Genomic DNA, 24,539 nt, shown 5'->3' with positions numbered 1-24,539 from the left:
AAGATGCTCAGGCATTGTTTCAATAAATCTGCATACCAGAAGAACATCACTGAAGTCTTCAGCACCAAATACCACAGTCTGTAAAGCTGCTTTTAAACACCAGGAACTCACAGCTGTCCTTAGTTATGCTCTGGGCCAAAAGTTCCTTGACACTAGTCACAGGGTTAATGAGCTCTGTGCTGGTTATCCATGCCAGAAGCTTATAATTTCCTGTCAGCAAGCTAAATTATCAATGAGAAGAGAAAACAACAAGTGGAAAGTGCAATATCACACTCTTGCCTCCTAAAAAACTAGGAAAAAAAGTATTTTTGCTTACATAATGAAAAATCTATGTTTAAAAGTGTGTCTGATCAAGCAATGGTCTAGAGCTTCTGTCACACCACTAAAATGTTTGGCAAAAAGACAAATGCCTTGTGGAAAAGCAATTAGAAAACCCTTGATTTTTACAGGAGTCATTTTCATCTCTGATAAACCTGAAAGAAAGGAAAAGGATGCAACACTGGCATATCTGACTAGGAAAAAAAGCATGAGTAAATCATAAGAAAGGAAATTATTGCTTTTCCTTGGTTTCAAGGCTTGGTCACTGCCAATTAATACAGTTACAGCTTAGCTACAGGTTTGCTTGTTAATCAAAGCCTTTTGTTTTGCTAACTCTCTGTGGAGCGTTAAAGAGGCTTTCTTTCCAACAGAGGCTTGAAATCAGCTGAAAATAATGATTACTTCTGACTGACACAAAGCAGATTTATTTTTAACAAGGATGAACTGGTCTTGAGATCACAGTAATTGCTATCACTGATGATTTTATTTTTATGAACCCTTATCATATTTCCTTAATGATTACTTATTAAATATATCAGTGATTAGCTAATGTGTCCCTTACCTTTCAACATACGAACAAAGCATTTGTCAAAATCAGCTGTCAAATACTCCTTCATACAATACTCTGAAAAAACAGGTATAATCACCTAGCAAAGCAGAAGTTTATCTTGCTTGATTTTATTTCCATTTATTCTGAGCACCTTACAGTAAATACTTTTTGCTTTCTGTCATATGTACTTGGACAACTACTACTGTCTTTAAACAAAGAGTTATATTTTTTCTCAGTTTTGATGCTAAGCTGGTTTGCCAGAGAATGTCTCAACCATTCCACTATTTTAACTGATGAATCCCCTGTCCAAAGCCCTTCCCTAATTTAGGATCTGCTCCATATTCACTGAAGTCTACCTCTACTTACTCCATTGAGCAGGGGAACAAAGGTAATATAAATTATTTCTTACTGTATTTTATTGGATTTTTTGAGTGCTTTGTCTGATAGATGTAAAAGCTCTGTATGGGCATGTATTCATATGCAGAACACACAGTATATGTCTAAAAGAGCATGAAGGCTAATATATTCATTACCATCAATCACTAACTGAGTATAAACTTAAGTAGGAGCCATCACCCCAATAGTTAGAGAACTTAGGCCTGAGTATCACCTTAAATGGTTGTGCCCAAAATTTCAACATCCTAGTCTGTATCTTAGTTGTGTGAAGAAACATCAATTCCCAATATCTGCAGTTTTTAAATTTAATTTCCAACACATCTATTCAAACAAATCTGTTTCTGGATCTTCTCAGAAGTAACTGGATCTGAAATTTTTTCTCATTGAAGTCCTTTGGTGATTTACAAACTCAGGACTACCTCAACAGAAGACATGCTCTGGAAGGATTTTAGAAGTCACGCTTTACCAACTCCGAACAATAATATGAATGTAGCAATTCTTTTTTAGCCACTTAGTTACAAAATCCCTTGAAAGCAATACAATATTTCAGCTGATTTCAACTTACTTGAATCAGACATCTTAAATGGAAGAGTCAACTGTAGGCACCGTTTCTGTCTGAGAAAAATGTTTCTTGAGATTCTTCATTTGGATGCATCTCTATTACTTCAAATGAGACAGATGCACAATTTACACTTGGTGTACACTAAAGAACCATTCAAGCAACATTCAGGTGATGAAATGCATAAAATCTGATTAGCTTAATTATTTTCAGCTTGGACACAATTGGTATTCCTTGGTAATTCTGGTGCATCACAGAGCAAATTCTCCAAGTAGTCTCATGACTTCATACATTTTATATATCCCAGTCTAGTTATTTGAAAATGTCTCCTGAAGAATGGTCCCATACAAAGAGGAGTAGACTTGGACTTAAGAGTTCTATGTTAAGTTACTTCTTTTCAGAAGAAACCTTAGGTGAATTGATTAGTCTCTGTTTTTTTCTTTCTTACCTACATATGAAGAGTATAGAGATCAATTATTAAATGTTGTAAATCAATAAGGGTAAATGTACCTTAAATAGAAAATGGAGTGAATCTTCTATGAGCTATTTCTTACCACTGCCATCTTTCTTCAGTCTCTTCTCTCTCTGCCCTTCTTTTTTAATGCAAGTTTTTGGAAGAATATGTTAATATTAAAGAAGCACAGCACATTCAGGAAAATTGCCATTTTGTTTCTTGTAAGTAAACCATGCATTTTATTCAGCTTTTTTTAATACTGAGGATCATTTAACTTTTCATTATTATATGATAATTAGCAGAATGCCAAAATCAGAATTAACATGGATGATGTGGTATATGATATGCTATATTTATATACTGCTAAAGTGAAACATTTTCCCAGCACTTTGATAAATATCTCTGTTTCCATTAAACAATTCTGTGTATAAAAGCAAAAAAATACTTAATGTTAAATAACCTTTTCAGGGCAATGTGGTATCTCATCAAACTATTCTATATCTGAACTATTTAAACACTGTTATGAAGACATGAGGCTAGCTAGCCTTTAGAAAGATTAAAAAAGAGTAAGTATTAAAATTCAATTCAATTTGTCCGTGGAAAACTTCTTTAAATGTCTTTCTCTCTCCCTTTTTTTTTTTTTTTTTCTTCTTTCTCCTTGTAATGGCTGTCTTTTCCCCATTATGTTAGAAACAGAGTTGGCTCTCCAGGGCTTTATTCAAATACAAGGATAACCACTGACTGAAGTATTGGACATGGGTCATCTCTTCCCCTGAAGATGATACCTGCAGAGAAGTTTCTTAAGTGCTTAATTTAAGTGAACTGTATATTGTTGTACCTAAAATGAAAAGCAGGATCTTTTGTTTCTAATGGACACATGGCAGGAATTGCTCCCTCCTCATTATGCCCTGCTATTGCAAGTGAGAGTATTACAAGTGTTTGCTGTATGAATACTAAAAATTCAGCACAAAATATGCTTAAATGGAGATCAGTCCTTTTCTAAACAGAGAAAGACCTCTGAATCTGACTCTAAAGCCTTTTGAAAGTATTAAGTGGACTTCATTTTACCCTTCAAAATGAATTTTCAGTGACTGAATTGTCGTTTTACTGTGTTGTTATCTTCTCAAACTGGAGATATTTTACTCCTTTTACTTCCAAGTGCTTAAACCAAGCTGAGGTTCTTCAACAATTTTGTGCAAGTCATGAAGAAAGAAAACATAAATGAGTCTTTTGAAGATCAATGAATTTCACATAAACCTGAAACTCATTTCCTATCTGGTGTCAATTTACAAAGGACAGTAACAAAATTCTGTAATGTTTCTGCTGTGTATTTAGCACTGCATAGGAAAACTCTTGAGAACTGAGGAAAGATGAAGAGTAATTATAGGTACAAAGGCATTAGTAAAAATTCTGGTGAAGTTAAATACAGAGAAGGTGAGCAGTAGATATTTGTTCACAGCCTGGGGAAGTTGACATAAAACCTTTGATAGTGATCTTCATCTGGCTTTGGAAGACCGATATGTTAATCACAAGTTTGTGTAACAGAAAGGAAAATCAACTAAATACCTTCTCAGACATTCAGTCAGACTGATTCAGTCACTCACAGAATATACAGAAGAGCGCAATCACCTTTTCAAATTATTTTTTAACATGGGGTGCATATTATTGATTCTTTAGATTATTATTTTAAAATAATTATTCTCAGAGTTTGTTTCTTTTTACCTTCCTTTGAAAGTCTGATATTCTCAAGTGGCTAATGATACAATAGGTGCACATTGTATATTTATGTATTTTGCAATTACTGAACTGATTTTTGTAAAGAACTGTTTTTGGAGCAACTGCACATCAGTCTTGAAATGTACAATATTTGTCAGAGATTGGGCTTCAGTTTATTTTTATACATTTCAAGAGACTTGACTGTAATCTCTTTCTCATAAAGAGACCTTCTTGACCCTGATGTTCTCCACATGTTTTGTAGCTGCATCAATGTGCTGTTAAATGGGATTTGGAGCAGGCTTCATCTGCTTTGAGTCTGCTTGCAAAGGCTAGTTGTTTTGAATTTCTCTTCTCTGGAGCCTCCTGGAAACTCATGTATTCACTCTTTAACTGTGCACACACCTGATCCTCTTCAGGCTATCTTTTTTTTTTTTAAGTAGTTTTATCTGGTGACAAGGGTCAAGAAGAAATGTTGATACCTTTCTCAATATTATTCTTATTTTAGAGGGCCTCAGCTTTTCCATGTTTCTTCCTGAGCTCTGCCTATGCACTGAATATGAGGGTCTGATAGGGTTGGCCAGGAATAGATCAGGAAAACAAGTCTGGGAAATCCCTATGAGTGGTGCACTTGCTACTGTAGAGCAAGAAATTCAGCAAATTGCTGCTTAAATCAATTTATTTTTCAGTATTTATTTTTTAAGTATGGTCTAATGGAGAAAGAGACTGAATTCTTGACACTATAAGAAGATCCCACCTAGCTGACTCTCTCAAGGGATGAGATGCCTTGCATAGGGATCTAGATAGAGTGAAGCATTGGGTAGTCATGAATGGAATAGAATTTAATAAGAACAAATGCCAGATTCTGCATCTGGGACAGAGTAATGTTGGACACAAGTACACATTGGAAGAGGACTGGCTGGAGAGCAGCCCTGCAGAAGTGAATCAGAGGATGCTGGTTGATAGCAGGCTCAGTATGAGATAGCAGCACGCCCTGGCAGCCAGGGGTGCAAACCATATCCTGGGGTGCATCAAACAGTCAAGAACTTCATTGACAGTATTGTTCTATCTTTGAGAATTCAAACAGAGAAGACACATCTTTGGATACAGGCAGGCCTTCAAATTTAGGTCATCGTATAGAAACCTGCATCTATATGACACCTAATACAGGTGTGGCTAAGGATATTCCTTTTTAAAATCTATCATGTGTAAGAAAGTGACAGGGATGACATCATATCATTCTGCTTTTGAAAGTCTACTCAGCTGGTGACATATTCGTTTACATCTGACTAAACATGGCTTCCTGCACAGGTCTGTCAAGTCTGTGAAATTTTAGTGGGATACTGGTCATGCTAGTCACAGTATTGGTCAGGTGGGACTGGAATTGATAGGAGGAGTCACTAACAGAACTGCATAAATTCATGTCAGCTCCAGAGCTGCCACTTTTAGAACATTGCTTCTTTCTCCCTGAACATGCACAAAGCACTTGTAAAGATCATTTTTTTTCCCAATAACTGACTCTCATAAGACTTACAAAACTTTGGTGTTTGCAAATAAAAACCATGAACAATTCTGCACAAATATGCACACCAATAAAATAAGCAGATGATGTTAATTCTTAGAAAGCATTAGAGATGTAGTATGAGGCAAAAAGTACAAGGCAAAAGAATATGACAAGAGCTGTCCTACATTGCAGTGACACAAACATCATAATATGACACAGTTTTAGAAATGTAAAGAGAAAATGCCTGTTCTTTGCACAATAGAAAATATCTGACAAGATTTAGCTGTTTAAGCTGAATATACTGTGACAGAGAGAGGCATGGACAAAGAAATGAAGTAATGAGGGTCCAGGAACAAGCAGGTGCATGATTTGAGCTCCCATACCTCAGTTATACACCACATGTCACCTCTGACACATATGCACTAGGTATTTACTCATATTACACCAGATGACTCTACCACATTTTTTTTTCATGGAAGTAATTTGTTCAACTCAATTACTGTAGTCAGCCACTAGGTAGTTTAAATTGCATATCATCTGTCTCTTATGCAAAGTTCTCACTTCATTTATCTCTTTGATTGTTTCATATGCCACTTTGTCTTATAGGATATGACATAAAAGGCATCAGACAACAGCGATTAAATATCGCAATTTCTAGGTCTGATGATGTGCAAATTAGACTTCCATTCTGAGAGACAAAAGGTAATCTTGGAAACAGGACTCTGTCTTGTGGCTTGGGAGCTTTATGTTCATTTCTTGGAGTTAACACCTGATTGTATAGTTTTCATTTCAGACTTTCCAAAGTATCTGCAGTCATAACACTACTCCAATACTTTCGGTCGAAAACTGGTGAAAAAACTGGATCTCGACTGCAAACTTAAAGACAAGTACACATTACAGAGCTATTCTGCTCGTGGAAGATAAAATTTTAAAGTAAGTTAATAGGTATCATAATAAATAAAGGTACAGCAACACCAAGACAAGCCAGAATTTATCTAAGTAGGATAAGTAGTTTGAAATGAGAATTTTCCTTGAAAAGAAAATTGATGTTGATATAGGTCTTTACATCTTTCTGGAAATTTAGTGCATAATATTAAGTGTTATTTAACATCAGGGCAGAAATAAATTCCTTTGCACAACCTACTCCCTTAGACGAATTAGGTTTTGTCATTATTTAGATAATTCAGCATTGTAACACATTATCTTTATTCCTGCATGAGAGAATGGAAACACACAATTTTACTTGCTTCCTCTACAGAAATGCCAGAATCGCTACACTCCATAAGGTTTCTGCTTTCTGGAGGGAGTAATTGTCTTGAATACAAAGGGAAAGAAATATCATAAACTACAAAGTATATGTTGTCTTGGGATGAATTTTTCATACCCCTGCGTCACTGACCGTGATGAATCAAGTGGCACAGAACAAGAGATCAATCAAGAACAAGTGCCAGCAAAAGTGAGAACTCAGCAGACAAAGTGATGTCGATGTCAGAAGACATGTCTGCTCCATGAAGCACTGACTCATCTTTCACCAAACTCTCTAAATATGGTGATACCATTTTGAAACAGTTGACTTAACTCGCTTCAGTGAAACTATGAATATCAAGTACCTATCTGGTAAGATTTCTCTGCCTGAATGAAAGCAAAACCTTGCATCCTGTCAATGCTACATTTCCGGACAACTTAACTACCCTGTGATTAAAAATGTTCCTTACAGAGAAGTAGTCTGTTATGATGCTTCTCCCTTACAAGATTCTTAAAGGAATTTGCAGTAACATACATTTCATAAAGTACTCTACAAAAATCTAATATACCTACTGCAGACAAAATTAACACTCTAAATAGTAAGTTATTCACAGTTTTCTCATGTGTCAAAGTGAAATTGTCCCAGCTGGAAAATGGATTAAGATAAGATTTCAGGAGGACAGCAACTGCTTCTTGTTTTTCTCACTGAAAATTAAAAAAAAAAAAAAAAAATCATAGATCTAACTGGCTTTAACAAAAATTAAACGTAACTGGAAGTTTCATCTCTGTGCATGTTGACCACTACTGTATTGGTGAGTATTTGCATTAGAGCAGGGAACTCCAAAGTTAAATTCAGTCTGCACGAGCTAAAAGGAACAAGCTTTCTAAACTGGGGACTGAAAAATCTCACACGCAACACTTGCCACCAGACCGTGCATTTTCAACTTAAGGGGGAGCATTATTACCACTGAAATTATAGATGGTTTTAACAGAGGAAAAATAACTTCAAAACAAATGCAAATGAAGTCATCATATATATCTTACATGACTGATAAATTCTGCAACAATAAGAACTGGTACTGCATGCCACAATTTATTATGTTTATGAACCCTCCACATCAATTACAGCCACCCCTACCAACATTCAAACTCTGTCTATTCCCATCTGTTCTTTGAAAACTAGTCATCCTACTTGTCTAGTCATCCAGGCTTCTCTCAAACAATGGAAAACATTGTCTGGGATTGTGCACTTTGCTCCATCAACTATAAAAAGTGCTTACATATCTAGACTCAGAAAATGTTTCCAGAAGCTGAAATTAGGCAAGATGAATTTCAGCACTAGCACCTAAATTTCTCCCCACAGAGTTTTCTGGATGCTTTTTTCTGGCAAATCCCAGAGCTGCCTGAATCTAACATCTAACCAGGTGCTTTGCATTTAAGTCTATCAAGGTTTAAATTAAACTACTATTTGTCTTCTGGAGTTTCAGTTTGGGAGGAATTCTCAGAGAAGAGGAATAGTACTGGGCTCTGCCCAGAACATAGCCAAGAAGAAGCTGGCTGTGCCTCCTCAACTGCTCAATAATTCAGTAGTTGTAGCAAGAAGGCATTCACAGTTCCTCTTCTGTTTGAGGAGATACACACTGATTTCACTGATTACTTAGTTTACTGAAATGTATTATAGACTCTTTCAATCATTATGCCTAGTATAATCTTTACAGAGTTTGTCTTACTGTTTATCACATTTACCTTAATTTGCTCACTGAGATGACATGGACTCTGAAGAAATTGCCAGATAAACTTCAAAGAACCTGTCACCTGGTACCAGTTGCAGAGCTGTGCTTCATATGATGACCCCTTTGGGCATTATCTACTAAGATGTCTTTTTTGATAGCTTTAAAAAAGTATCCTGCATCTGAAGGTCAGGAAGGTTATTACATACAAAGGAAAGCAAATACCTCTGGTCTCACTTTACAGATCAGACACAGAAACAGTGAGATGGGGTGTACACTAGACCACAAAACACAGAATAAACTGTGGAAATCAGATAAAAGTTTGAGGTTCTGTGTTCCAATGCTAATGCCAGTTTTTGCCACTAGATAATCAGTAGCACCATGGCCCCATGTTCTAGTGTCAGGGGATCAGGAAGCTCAGACCAGAAAGATATTTACATATACTCATATATTATGCGTGCAATATCTTTCTGACTTCCACCAGCATACACATCAACTGCTATAATAACAATACCAGTGATCTGATTGCTGCACATCATGCATCTTAAATTATTTTTTATAAGTAAATGAAGATATTATTAATCATACAGATTTATGTATTTAAAAGCTGAAAATCAAAGTCCATCCACTGATTTGTGGCTCTCTGGGGACTACTAGTTCACTCAAACTTTTTGTGTCTTTTCAATGTCAAAAAAAAAAATAGATATGCATTTCTTTAAAATATGTACGAATCAAGACAGTGACAGGGGAAACAACACAGCCTCAAGATAAAGTCATAAGCACTGCATTAGATCAAATGAATAATGATTTTTTTCATTGCATTTATGTCTATCAAATTAACTGAAAGAAAGAGGGGAAAAAATCTCATCTGCCTTTAATAACTGGTACTTCAGCCAGCCTTGTCCGCTGCGCATTTCCATACTGATTGATGGGTTTGGTAGACAGGTGCTAACAATCTGTGAGAATCACCATTCAGAGCTAGCCATTGCCTACCAAAGAGCAGATATAAAGATTTGCCAAGAATCCTCACGAAGCCCAGAAAGTACCATGCTTTGAAAAATTACCACCTGGACATTAAGAACAGCAGCCATCATCACAGAGAAGATGAGATCTGCAGTGCAAAGGCAGCACTGCTGCCCTGCTCTAGTGTTTCTTTTGAATGGCACCAAAATTGCCTCGGAGGCTGCTGATGACCCATTCTACTGTCTCAGTTGTGCTGCACTGTGTCTGATTTCCTCATGTGGTCAATATTGGCTCAGAGTTACTGAGCTGTAATAGAACAGCTGAATTGAATAGTCTTAGACTTCAAAAGCACTTTGACTTTGCGGACTGGCTTTCAAATACTGTGTTCCATGGGAATCCTGAGACTGAGAACTAAAGACCTTGTGTGGAGGATGACTGGAATACTGTCTAGTGCCGACCTGCAGTATGGGCTTCAACAGGTTCCTTCCAGGAAAGACAGTTCAAAGTGATTTATGTCTCCTTGGAACTACTGGTGCTTTAGGAGTGGCATAAAATATTACTCATGCTGACCCACCTTCTGCCAATGATGATTTAATGATGCTATAAATATGACATTCCTCTTTTCAACTAAAACAGAAAAAAAAAAGAAAAAAAAAGGTAGCAAACCAGAAACTTCCTCCTGTTTGAAAAAGTTACAACTCGGTCAGTACCTTAGTACCTGAATGGAAGACTCATCTGTATTCAGTGCTGGTGTTCCCCAGAAACATGTGAGGCATCTGGATGGCAAATGGCCTACAAATAAACCATACACGCACAAGGTGTACAGTAGAAATGCCTCCTTGCCACTGAGATTCCCATTGGCAGTTACATTTCATATATGATGTTTCTTAAAAAAAATGACGAAACATGGAAATGCCAGATAGTTTTTCAACAATCAAATCATAAACAAGGAGAAAAGAGAAGTAAACCAATGCCAGCCCCCACTGGCTTTGTGGCCTCTAATAGCAATTCCACAAAACAGAAAAGCATGGTAGTACGAACATAGGGTTAATGATGCCACAGACACAAACTACAAAGAAAAAATTAAATCTTCTTTGCTCCTTTTCAGACTACAAATTGCTTCCCTGGGTCTGTCTGGGATGAAGATAATTTTCTACATGGCAGCCTGTATGGTGTCATGTACTGGATCTATGACTAAACCAATGCTGATAACACACTGATATTTTGGGTATTACTCAACATCGCTTGCACAGCATCAAGGCTTTTTCTTTTTCCCACTATGGCCTCAACAAGTAGGCTCAGGGTAGGCAACAAACTGGGAGCAGACACAGCTGAGACGAAGAGAACTATATCCAGATCCTATGGTGTCATACACAGAAAGAAAAGCTCAAGGAAAGCAGGAGGAAGCAGAGATGTACACGGTTCTGGCACTTGTATTCCCAAGTAACAATTACGTGTGCTGAACTCCTGCTTTTCAGGAAGTGACTAAAAATCTGCCTGCCCATGGGAAGCAGTGCATAAATTCTTAATTTTTCCTCTCTTGTGCACACAGCTATTGCTTCAACTATTAAACCTTTGTCTTGAGGCACAAGTCTTCTCTCCTTCCCCTTTCTCTCTTTGCTATAGGAGAAGGCAATGAGCAAGTGGTTGGGTGGGTGTCTGGCTGTTGGCTGGGGTCAATCCACCATAGATGCTTACCAAAGACTTATGTCTTAAGGTTCAGTCTTAAGGTCTTAAGGTTATGTCTTATGTTTGAGGTTCCTTGTCCTTCAAATTCTGTTACAAATTGTGCTATAATATTTGGTGGACACAATACCGTTTGATACTTCTTCCCAAACCTACTGAAATTACTGGAGTAATTCTTACATCTTCTCCTCTTTCTTCTCCATCCCATTTAACCATGCACTGCTTTAACTATTTTAATATAGATTTCTGAGTGGATAGGGCAGAAAACAGAGGTCAAGGCATTTTATGGTAATTTCAAACAGACAGTCAGGAACAAATGCAGATTTCTTTCTTCAGCTGCATAATTTTTCCTGTTTCTCTCCCCTTCCCACCCACACCGGTGTGAGTGCCTTCTCCATTAATATGCAGTCATATGGATGGAACTCTCAGTATATATAAAAAAGGGATGTATTCTTTCTGCTCCACTGCTAAGGTCAAGCAAAGAGTCTGTGTTAAGCTGCCAGTCTTCTTTGTGATACGTGAGGCAGCACAAAACACAAATTTCATTTCCACTCTCTCTTCAGCTCTTCTTTTAAATGCCACAATACTGACAGTAGTCACTGAGCTGAACAGATATGACACAGAAGATAATGATGGAACAAATAAGGCCCATACTATCTTCATTTTCCAGTACTAAAGTAAACAAATATGTATTTGGTTAGCTACAGATGGTTCTGAAGATAGGTGAGTTTTTAGTACTCTTTCATTGTGGGAAACTAATCATATGTTGAACATCCTGAAATTAATATAAACTTAGAAATAAACTAGAAATACAAAAAAATTAAATTCGGAATAGGAAAACAGTTTCACAAGAGGTTATCAATCTGAGCCCTTCGAAACAGCCACATTCCTGGTAAAACATTTTATTAGCAGTAAATACACTTAAAGTAAGTTTATGAAAAAGATAAAAGGAATTTTGAAAGATAGCATGGGCTACACAGACTGTACTAACACAAACAGGTGGTATTTTACATTTCCTACATCCCTCATAAATTCTACCATATGCTTAACGGGAAAGCCTGCAAGAAAGAGAAAAGTGAGAGGAAGAAATTAGAACTCAGAAGCAAGTAATTCTATCACGAATCTCTTAATGACTTCTTAGCAACCCGTTATGCACTAAACCTGAAAAGAATTATTCATGGTATTTCTCTGTTGCATTGAACTTGAACTGTGAGCAAGGGAAACCTCTGATTCCCCCAGGAGCTTTCATCACAGTGCAAGATGGTATTCTGTCTACCTAGGTCATTTCCTGAGCAATTATGTCTACTACAACCTACCTAATCTGTTCCCAATCCACATACTGCCATTTGTTGTGACTAAATTAATATCAGGGATGTGAAAGATATTCCCATGAGTTCCAATCCTGTATTCACTGCCTACAGTTTTTGTCAACTTCATTTGAGATACTCATACCTGGGAAGGGAACAGTTAAAAATTTCGCGGAAAAAAAAAAATCAAATTTCTGCATTTTTCTTGCTTATAGACAAGGAGAAATATACTTCATTCACAAGCTTATTAATGTCTTTTAGTTACACCAACCTAAAATATCTCAAAATATAAAACTGGTTTAACTAATAGTTAATAAAATAGTACTTGAAAATTAATATACTAATACTCAAAACAATACTAATACTCATCCAGCAGGTACAGCGATGCTTTAGAAAAACATGATGCAGCTTTGCAAACTAGTTTCGTCCATAGTTCTTTTTACTTAAATGACATTGAGGAATAAGGGCTTTCTGTCACCAAATAATTGTATTCTTTAACTATCCTGTCACTGTCAATCAGTAGAAGTGGTTATCTCACTGGGTTTTATAGAGCTTTCCATAATTCTTTGAATAACACATTGGCACTAACAACAATTTTCCTTAAAGACTCAAAATGTGTGTTACTTTACACTTACAGAAATCTGACATGAGTGAGTTTCAAAGATATGTGTATTTAAATGTGTTTATAATCATTGGCATTTTGTTTTGATTTTTCCTCCTACCACCATTTGTCCACATTCAATTATAGGGAGGTAACTGTTTCTTTGTAGGCAAGAATGATGGGCAGTAAATCTATAGATAAGAGTGAGGTATCAGCTGGATCACAAAGAATAAGAGAAAGAATATAGAAATACACAAATTTTTGCTTTGCATCTTGACAATTTTCCCAGACTGAGGAAAAACAGAACTTAATTTTATTTCCTGACACTCAGTGAAATGTATCCCTGGTACCACTGTGATTATTTGATTTGAGATTTTGGTGTGTGGATGGATCTAATTTTTCAAACACCAGAGAAGAGTCTGACAAATGCTGTGCCTCCCACTGATTTCACTAGATGCTTAGTATTTCTAAGGCTGGTGCCCACAAACTCCTCTCAGTTCTGGATGATGGTAAGAATACTGCACAGAAGAAGCACCATTTGCCTGGCACCCCATCAATTTGTATTAATGTTAGATTCATGGAGCCTTGCTCATGGCTGTGGCAAACTTCTACAGAACCTGAAGACTTGCAAAAAAAGAAGAGTTTTGCTGCTGCCTCTCCAGCTTCCTATTCTAGAAAGTCAATATACGAGAAACAGAGCATGAGAAGTCACAGAGGCAGAAGATAAACTAATGAGACCTCTGTATACTTTTTTGGCCACCAATACTTGCAGAAGGTGTTGGGATATAACCACGGGCCAGTAGCAACTAGTAGGATATGCATAGCGAAAAGAGAGCATCTGAAATCAATGCTCTTTGAAGTATGAACTGCTGCCCTTTCCTTCTATCTCTTTACTCCCGTACCATTGCTTTTACTCATCTTTATCTAGTTCTCTGTTTTTTTCAGTGTTTTTCCTATGCCTCTATTTTCTTCTGATTTGTTGCTCTCTGTTGCTGGCATCTGTTACTTTTCCCCCTTCTACTGCTTGGTTTGTATCTTTTGTATCTTCTGTTTTGCTTTTCTCCTAACCACTTGTCATTTCAACCATGTTATCTGAAAAAAAGTGGAAGTTTATGTGGTTTACTATTTGTTGGTATGTCAGACATTTAATAACGTTTAAGTATTTTTCTCAATTTTGATGGAGGAAAGATCTGAAAAATGGATCTTTTGACTACTGCTTTTATAAAAACAGATCAGTAAACAGAATATCCACTGTTAGAGAGGCTATGATTCAAATTCACAGCTAATATGAGACACTGGAAAATTCACTGAAACTGCTGTAAGTGAAAGAAAGCCATAGGAAACTAGGTTTCTGAAGCTCATGGAGGGCTACTTGATTACTATGATAGATTGATCTTTCTTCTCCTCCATTTCCAGTAGAGAAATAAAGTGTCTGTAGAGCATGCTTACAAACAGAAGAAGAGCTGATGAGACCCAGGAATACATTATCTGGCTGTATGCAATGGCCAATACTGTACGAAGCAGACCTCTGGTACAGCGTGTGTGATGGGTGAGCAGATGACCCTGTCACCAGGCAAGATTATTCACTATGTAGAAAATGTCTAAAGATGACTTTATATTCAAATTGAGAAAGGAATATCTTTTCTATTTAAGAAAGTTCCAGACAAAATTTTAGAGAAGGGGAAACTTTGCAATCTGTATTCAAGAAACTAGAGTTCTCTTGATTTAAAACAATCAAGAATTTGAAAGTACTTGGGTTTGGTTTTGAATGCTCTGAATGAAGACCTGAAACAATGGTACGTATTTTGCAGGCTGCTAAAGAGATGTTTCTGTAAAGACACTGTAGATCCTGTCCAGCAGGCAACAGTTTAGTACAACACAACAAGCTGTCATGTAGGCAGCAGGCAAACAAAATTACTAAAGGAATCACAGGATCTGACATAAATTTGAAGTAGGGTTCTTTTATTCTATGCCTGTGAAAATGGATAAGAATTACAGAATTACAAAACTGCACAATAAGGTTGCAAGGGAAGAAATTCAACAACAGCTCTTCTCGTAGCTGTAGTCAATGTAAGATAAAGAAGAATTACATGCATCAGTCTCTCAGCTGTTTACAGCTTTTGCTTTACAAAAGCTTATGAAATTAATTTTTAAAACTTATAACCATTTGTGGATCCAGCTTTGAGTTCTCTGAAATATCCAGTTTAGTTCTTTTTTTTTACCTGAATGAAAAGATGAAACACTGCTTTACAACAGGTAACTGAGTTGAAAACATACCTCTTTCAGAGGCCAGAATAATGAAACAAAGTGGCTTTAGCCAGTGTCTCCACTGGATCTGGTTAGTAGTGCATCAGGAAATCACTACAGCTTGTAGCAAAGTGACCTACCAAGACAGCAAGACCTCTGAACCTGGGACTCTGCACAATGCTTTGGTAAGATTCAATATCTGCCAGTGGATCTGTGTGAACGAAGGAATGCAAGGAAATAAAACGGGAAGTATAGCAGGAAAAGAGATAAAAGCAGCAACAGAAGGAAAAGAAAAATCTTTCCTAAATGTGTTTTCAAGATTGTCCCTAATGGATTTAATCTCATCCAAATTCTAGGAGATATCATGTGCCAAAAATGCTGCAGATGGCTCAGCTCAGCAGCAGGGATGGCTTGGAAGGGAAACAGTTCCTGTAGCTGCCTCACAGATTGTTTACAGCAAAGACACCACAGTGCCCAGTCATTGTCATGAAACAGTGCTTGTTCCCTTATTTTATATTTCAGTCTGGGCATTTAAAATGGCAGATTTGTGTGTGATCAAAACCAGGAGGGCCCTTGATAGTCCAATTCCTGTTGTTGAGGAAGAGCCCAGAAGGTTTCCTATCTCTTAATAGCAAGCAATATGGATGGGAAATGCTGGGCAGTATGCATTTCACTGAAATCTTCACTGTGTAAGAGTAGCCCGCTTTCAATAAATCACATGACGAAAAGCAGATTCATTAACATAACCGTCCATGAGTTCTAATCACTTCCAGTCTTGAGACCAGCCTTAGAATGTCTCTTAAGCAGCCTGAACACAGAGATACTGGCAACACACATTAGTAACACCACATCAACCACAAGTCCTGATGTCTTTTAACACATTTCATAATTTTGAGGATTACAGTATTCCTTCTCCTTTATAAGAGTTTCAAGACTGTAAATTCTTTTTCTGCTCAGGTGTATTTGCTCATTAATGCTCAATCTCTAGAACGTATTCTTTTATCTCAAATTAGCATAAAACAATTAGATTAATACAACTTTCATCAAACTTTTCCTTTCAAAAAAAAAAAAAAAATCCACAATCTACTCCATCTTGCCTTATAAGAAATGGTTTAGGATATGTGCTGCTCTTTTTGACAAAAGGAAGTCAGGCTTCAAGATCTCATACATCCCTAATTCTACATGTTTTAATTCTAATTTTACCACTTAACAGATTACTTTCCATTAAGAAATTCTGATCCCTTTCCTCCTCAAATATGTCTTATTTTCTTGATGTTTATTACCTTCATATATTCTAAATTCTCTGTCCCCTGTGCCAAAGTGGTACAGACAGTGACCAGACTTCTTGCTAGTATTATCTAAGTGAGTATTCATCATCTGAATGCTATGGTGGGAGAATCTGGGTGGATCAACCCATTCGCATTACAGCTGCATCCAATCCCATTTACATTAACTCACTGTATACATATGCAACTTGCCCAATAAAGAACCATGGACTGGTGGTTGATAGATATTTTTGAATATAGTAGTAGTCATTTGTCATTATAAATCATATTACATTTTATTGTCTCTTTGGGTCTTTTCTGCACTCTCTCCTATTTATCAGACCACTGTTGGTATTGAAGAAACTGGAACTGCAGACAGCTTTCCCAGTAACCTGTTGGCATCTTACATGCAGAAACCATCCCACTAAATGCAGGAGCCACAACTGAATCCTCCATCCCTCCAGCCATTTAATTATGTGAACAGGCAAAATAATGAAAATATCTTTAACTCATTTCCCCAAAAGTCTGCTCATATTCAAAAAATGAATGAATAAGCAATGCATTCAATCCTTACATGTGGAAAAGAAACACACTGAAGACAAATAAGAATTTCAGAAATGGGTCCAGAAATATTTGAATCATCATCTTCAGTGGTCACAACCCAGCAAAATACTTCCAAATTTGGATAAAATATATGGAATTGTAGAATTCAGGTCATCACTAGAGATGTGATAGCACAGATGACTGTGCTTGAGAAAGGGCAAGTAACTTGAGGGTTTCTACAGATATTTCCCTGTATGTGATCTCTGTGAACTATACCTGAACAAAATAATGCGTTATTCTCAAAGAAACAAAAGAGGAATGTGAAAAGGAAACCAGTAAGTCGTCTTGCTTGTAGTAAGACCACTAATAGAGTAACGTGAATTTTTTGAATTCATATTCATAAAATGATGTTTAAATATTAGAGTACTCAAATTAAAGATACAAAATGCTCTGAGCAGGAAAGTAAGCTTCTATAAGTAAGGTTTCAGATGCTTAATGTCTTGAAGAGAAAGAAGATGAATGTGTGAACTGATTATTGTCTGTAGGTATTAAAAGATAGCAAAGTAAGAGAATAGTGAGTTTTTCAAAGTTGTTGACGAAGAAGTCATAAGATAAAATGGCCAGAAGTTGGAATTATACAAATTTGAGCTTGAAACTAGTTCAATAACCTATCTTTGAAGGTAATTGAAACATAAGAACAGGTTTTTTTTCAAAGATCACAAGCAGATCAGGATTCTGCATTTATAAAGTCTCCAATACTTAATATGGTTTATGGGGAAAACTGGAAGTTTCCCATACCCAGGGATGTGGTTGTCTGGCATTGGTGGGACTTCTCTACAGTGCTGCTTTTTTTTTTCTTCATGAAGAAAATACAACCTACACCATCATCAATCTGCATATAACTGTTGTAATTCTACATTAGAACTATTACTGTAATTCAGTTTACAGCATCCCAGACATGACGAATTTAGCTGGTTGCTTACAATGTTCAGTTAGGATTTTTTCTCCATGGATGCGTAATTGTCTAGAAGTATTACTATGTCTTTTGGGCTGTACTGCTGTTAGTATTCTGTTGTTTCCTCTCACTTTCCCAGCCTTGCATTGACACTTCCACATCAGGTCACAGCTGATTACAGGTTACAGTCAGTACTATGACCAAGGAAATTTATATGTCGTTTTGACTGATCAATATCCTTATGCTTTGAGAACTATTACTAAGCAAGGAAGTTTTTCTCTGGTCAACAAATGGATATAATTTATTCTTTCCAATTTTAAAAATTATTTTTCTTCATTTAAATGAGTACAATTAATTATTTCCCTGAAATTGTCAGGGTCTTATGTTTGGCCTTAAAAATCTGAATTACCTTTTTTTCAGACAGAGGATGATGTGGGAAAAACGTTTCTTTTCAGTGAGATATAGGTGTATGTTTTTATTAATTGAGGATCTCAAGATGGATATTTGCACAGTCACAGCAGAAGCAGCACCAAATTAGACATCAAAAACTACACTTATAATGACTTTTGGGAGAAAAAAAAGGAATTTGGTTTGCCTTCAGTGTAATCTACAGCGTGTCCAGACAGTTGAAAGACTACTTTTTTCACCTTTACTCATACTGAGCAGTAACTTAATCCTCCACCTTCATTCTGCCTATTTGTTTAGCTCAAAAGACCACGGAAGGCCAGACTCTTTCCCTTGGTCAATTTGCCAGGCATTTAGGGAAGTAAAGCTGTACTTGAGAGTATATTGGTAGAAAAAAGAAAACAACAACAACAAAATAGTAGAATCTCTGCTTTTGCCTATCTTCTTCCAGTGGATAATGTGCTAATTTATCTCCAAGGGATTAATAAACAGCTCGAGTGGGGCAGTTCTCCAGGACATGCTCCATGGTATGACCTCTGTTTATTGAGGAGTCCTGTTACGAGGAAACACTTGAAATGGGTAGGTACAGAATTTGCTTTGTTTATACAAAATAAGATATAAAACTATTAAAAAAATTTAAAAAGCAAAAAATCAAAAAAATTTGGGTGTTTAATGTAATTCCTAGGACAGAAATTCACATATCACAAAAATCATTGTTGTTTTCACACACCTTGGAACTTATTTTGAACCCATGATCCTGAAATTATTTGGATGAGTCACCTGTATCTGTGGAAATATGGTGTTCATGCAATACCAGGGAAAAAAAAAAAAAAGAAGAAAATCAATGGGGTAAGCATGCCTCCCTTAACCAGAACAGTCAGAGAAATGCATTTCTTCAGACTCTTCCTCTAACAGTCCTAAAAGCGTCTTCATCCTTTTGATTTTTTTTTTTTTTTTTAAGATTGAAGCCTGGAAATATTTATTGAAGTATTTTCCAAACTTGTATACAAAAACTAAAAAATATATTAGCTTTAAGAAACTCCTGGGTTAATTATTTGATAATCCCTTCAATAAACTGGTGATCAGTCTGAGAAATACATCCTGAAAAATGCACATTTTCTCTTAGGTTACGGGATAAAAAAAGAAAACAAGCAAACAAAAAACTTACTAGCAACAACCACTTGTTAGTTTTCGAACTTTAAAATTCATTTTCTCATGTGAAATACAACTTTCTCAGGACAAGTAACATGAAATTCACTTTGCAGCTAGGACACCCATTCTATAGATAAATATGTGATTCCATTTACCAAGAATGACAGCAAATCATCTTCACCTTTAAATAAATTCATTAGGGAAGACAAAACAAACAAACAAACAAAAAAACCTTATGATAACATTATCATTCAGCCAAGAAGATGAATATAAAATCAGATTATGGTGCAATCTGATCAGTATTTGAAAGATATCTAGGTAATAACCATTTTTCTTTAGACAGAGGTTTTCTTTTTTACTCAGTTGCACAGGTACAATTTGTTTCTTTTTGGTAGCCACTGTTCAATCCATCACTTAATTATTGCTAATGTTTTGCCAAATGTACTGCAGTTAATTATTGTTATTAGGGTAATTAGTTTGCTAAATATAAGATAGCAATGCATGGTCTTTGGATTTAGAAGCTCTTTTGTGCATATTTTTTGTAACACTGAAAAATAAAGCTAAACCCAGAGGTCTGAGCTTCATCAGACTAGGAACAATAAGAGTACTTGGTTCACTGTTCAGATATAAATCTCTGAATGTATTTTTAAGCAAGACCCATTTCAAAACCACTGACATTCTTAGGGTTTAAGCCATATGTCAGACAACTTCAGGTAGATTTGAATAGTACTGAGCTCACCTGAGATTTGTCATCAAACCAGAGTAGACCAAACGTCAAAATCCATTTTTAATTGAAATTGAAATATCACTAGAAATGTGTAATTTTGGTACGGACTATAACCAAATGAGAGCCAGTAGAAAAGTATTTTTATTTCATTTTATTTAATTTCAGTTTAATTCCTGGTTCTAGCCTGATTTTACTCTGAACTTGCAGTAGATTGTATAGGTGTTCTTGATGTCAAACACAACTTACACTAAGTAATAAATTAGCATATTGCTCTGAAAACAAAAACAGTTCTATTGTCAGAGGTCTTAGAAAAGATAACGCATTCTAGAGAACTTATAATTTATAGCTAAAGTACAGAAATCACTAGCCAAGAAATTTTACATATAGCTTTGTACTTTTCAATTTAACACCACTATTACCTGTTTGTTCCAAATTCTGGGTTAGAGGTGGTGTTTTTTCCTCCTATAAAATAGTGGCAGACATTTTTTCTTTTTTCTGGTATTGACTTTGAAATGTGAGGACCCTTACGTAACAATTCTTAAACCATCTGCAGTTTACACATCGTGACTCTGAATGTGGTGGGTATCAGACTTAGATGTGCTGAGTTTATTTCATATTACCACTTCCTGTGAAATTTCTAGTACACTGAATAGCCCAAGTAACAGGAAGTTAGCTGTCCTCCTGGATTTTCTGCCACCTTGGAGCACAGAACTAAAGAGATAAGCCTGACAAACCAAAGCAAATATTCTATAAACACCAATGTCTAAAGAAGATTTTTGGTGTCCTTTTCCTCATTCTCCTCTCTCACTCTCAGCCCCTTGTGATAAGCATGCAATTTTCAATGTGAAGACATCCATACATACAGTATGACATGGCACATTAAGAGAACAGAAGAAAGTGGGAAACAGAAGACCAAAATGCCCAAGGGATCTCCAGAAGTGAACTATGTCCAGGGCAAAAATAAGTCTTCTAACATTTCTGCAGCTTAATTTCAGAAGGAAAATTCTTTCCAAACCTGAATTATTCAATATTGAACAAAATGAGGAATGGAAAGGATTTTATCCAAGTGAGGTTTCCCACTCAGCAACTTGATCTTAGTTGTTCCTGCTTTTATCATGACCTAAAAATTGAAGGAGGAGGGAGAAAAACAGGAAAGAAACAACGATATTATCAATACATCATACCATATATTGCTTGTCTGTAAAACTTTGAATTAGAAATTGAACTTTTTTTAATCTCTTGTTCTTTATCTACTCTGACCCTTTTTTATGGTTGAATTTGTGATTTCATGGACAGAGTGAATATAGGTAATTAGGGGAAAGCAAAGCTCATCTTGGAGAATGATCATAATCATTCAGTGTTTTTCTGCTTTTAATCCAGCATAAATTAATCCTGCCTATAAAACAAACAGAAAGAATTTATGGAATTATATCATTTTTTCCTTAATGTCTATCAGAATTTGACCAGTTGGACTATCGGGATTCTACAGGAATATTTCATGCCCATTCCACATTGGAAGTTCAGAATCAATAAATTATGAACTGTCCACCTTCTTTATTCTAGACTCTTAATTCTCAGGTTTTTTTCCTGCAGAAATTTCACTTTAGTGAAAACAACAGAAGATTTTCATTAATTCCATTCAATATCATAACTATCCACTTCATCCTATTTTTATTTCTCTAAAACCACACAGATGCTTAACCCTTCTCAAATATTTATGTACTCAGCTTTGGGGATGTATTATTAGCTTGTGTAATCCACAGATCTGAAGGCTTTATTCTCATGAAATCACCAGCTAATGTTTTCTGAATAAGGATATTTGAATAAACTTCATTTGTTCTTTAAAACTCTTCTCTAATAGCAAATGGGAACTCTAAAATTTCCTCAATGTACACACAAAGTTTGGTTGTTATGATTCAGTTCTACTATTCATAAGGTACAGTTTGTAGCATCCTTTGTTTTGGTGAATGACTCTTCAAAATGATATAATTTTTACAATAGTATGTTTGGGAAAAATTGCTGCCATCTTTTGGATGCATTCAGGAAAAAAAAAAAAGATGACATTTTACTGAAGTTCTAGCTGACATATCCCAAATATCTGCTTTACCATGGAAAATATAATTTGAAATTGCAGAACTTTACTCTGAGATAACCAATTATTTCTCCTTTTCCATTTTATATAGTGATCACAGAATAACATCTGTGCAAGAATTGTTTGCTTGGCTAAGCAATACTGATGGGAAATAGGTTTCACTGAAAGATGTGCCACTGAAGTTGAAGATAAACATAACAACAGAACAGAGACTATAGATACAGAGGGGAAATTATACCCACTCCCAATATTTAATTTTTTGCATCCATACCTTGTCTTGTTTGAATAGGAAATAAAACCTGTTTGCTCTATATGATTATTGTAGATTAGTGTCACAGCATATTTATCCTGAAATTTCATTGGAAACTAGCCTGGATTATTATATTTTTGTTGTTGTCATCATTTGTTTTCTTCTTTTATTTTTCTGTTGAATTTCCAGAAGATGTAATCAAACACTTGTCGTGTGGCCAGCTCAATACACTGGCTGCTGAGACAAACACTACACATTCAGCAAAGTCTTTTTAAGAGAGGATGCAAGTGTCAGTGAGAATAAATCAAAGGTGATAATATCTGGGAAAAAAGAAAACATTGTCTGGAGAAAATAATGACTCCTCTGAAGAAATATCATTGTCGGGTACTAGCATATCTTGCCAGCACTGGACAGTGATATTAAAATATGCTGCAAATCTACCATATTGCCTGAAGTGAGACTCAGATATGCATTCTGTAACTGTCCGGACAGGAAAGGAGACTAACACCAGCTGAGTCATAATGACACTTAGAAAAAAACTCAAAAGAAAATGTGGAGAACAAAACAGAGTCACTGTAGACATCCTCCACACTTCACACTGTACAGCTGACTTTGCAGTTAGTTCATTTCTGGCTGAGCGCAGGGACTGGCAGGCCAACAAGTTACATCCACACTATCCAGCAAACCAACACCCCTTGCAAAGTGTGAGTGACGTGACCACTTGTTTTAAACTAACAACAGCAAACTGACCACTCTCCCCTCATATACTGTGGAGCCAACACTAGTTTTTAAAAAATATCCAATCAAAAAGGCTTATAACATTTCAGTCCCTAAGAAATTAAGCTGACTCATTGCCCCAATCACAAATTATAATATTTAATCCAAGCCACGTGCCAGAGAAAGAGCAATGCAATCCCTCATTAAGCAACAATCTTTTTCTGTAAACTTCACACTCCAAATTCACCCTTTCTCCCCAAAAATGCTGTTGCTCAAACTTACCGCTTTTGCCAACTCCCCCTGCTCCTAGCATCACCACCTTGTACTCTCTGGAGCCTGCTGAAGCATTGCTGGAAGAGCTGATCACTTCATTTTCTAGCTCCATCTTGCATGAGGCAGGAGAAGGGAGCTAAAGGGAAGAAAAAGCCATGGGCAGGTGCTTCCTCTGATCTTAAACAACTATGTGTTAGGAAAAAAAAATAAAGAAGCAGAAAGGAAAGGTATAACACAAGAGGTACGATTTATCAGCCTCACACTTGCTGCTGTGCCTGTGTTAGCTGGAGAAGGTCTCATAGCAACCACTTTAACAGCTTCCAATAAAAATCTCTCTCTGCCTCCTCCCAGCTCTGTATCATTCTCTGTGTTTCTTTTCCTGGACAGAAGCAGTTTTGTGAGACTCAAGAGCCCTGGTACCTCTGGGTGCTGCTGTGTCTTTGGAATCAAATTGAGCAGAGCCTTTAGAAAAAGAATATGGATCACAATTTTTAATTATAATGCTCTTTACTCCATGTAGCACTTGCTTTAATCTTAAATAATAACAAAATAGACCAGACAACCTCCCTGCCACCTTGGACTTAAATATTTGTCCTGTGTTCTTCAAGTTTGCTAGATTTATGTTTAATACTGTTAGAAGTGAAATAAACAACTTTTTTTAAGAGTCTTCATTCTTCATAAAGCTTACTGCAAAGCAGAGAAGTTTTCTAAGGTTGGATTTGCCCCAGATCAATTCTCTTAGTTCAGTTTGTATCAATTAGTTACAGAAACAAGGTATTTTGGGAAAAAAAAATTATATATATATATATATATGTATATATACATGTGTGTTTGTTATTTTTGCTTTGTTCCACACGAAATTTCAGAAGGAAATTAGGACTGCATGT

At 36.2% G+C, this 24,539-nt stretch overlaps 1 protein-coding gene across 1 annotated transcript in view; it reads right to left on the bottom strand.

Annotated features, from left to right (window-relative positions):
• The window catches only part of RIT2 (Ras like without CAAX 2), a 184,670-nt gene extending 160,906 nt beyond the window's left edge, over window positions 1-23,764 (bottom strand). Inside the window, exon 1 of the mRNA XM_065657149.1 lies at window positions 23,662-23,764. Coding sequence (XP_065513221.1) covers window positions 23,662-23,764 — 103 coding nt within the window. The remainder of the gene's footprint in view (window positions 1-23,661) is intronic.
• Window positions 23,765-24,539: the final 775 nt, after the last annotated feature.

The sequence above is a fragment of the Caloenas nicobarica genome, chromosome Z (genome assembly GCF_036013445.1).
Source record: "Caloenas nicobarica isolate bCalNic1 chromosome Z, bCalNic1.hap1, whole genome shotgun sequence".
Lineage (NCBI taxonomy): Eukaryota > Metazoa > Chordata > Aves > Columbiformes > Columbidae > Caloenas > Caloenas nicobarica.
This window is presented reverse-complemented; position numbering and strand designations above follow the sequence as displayed.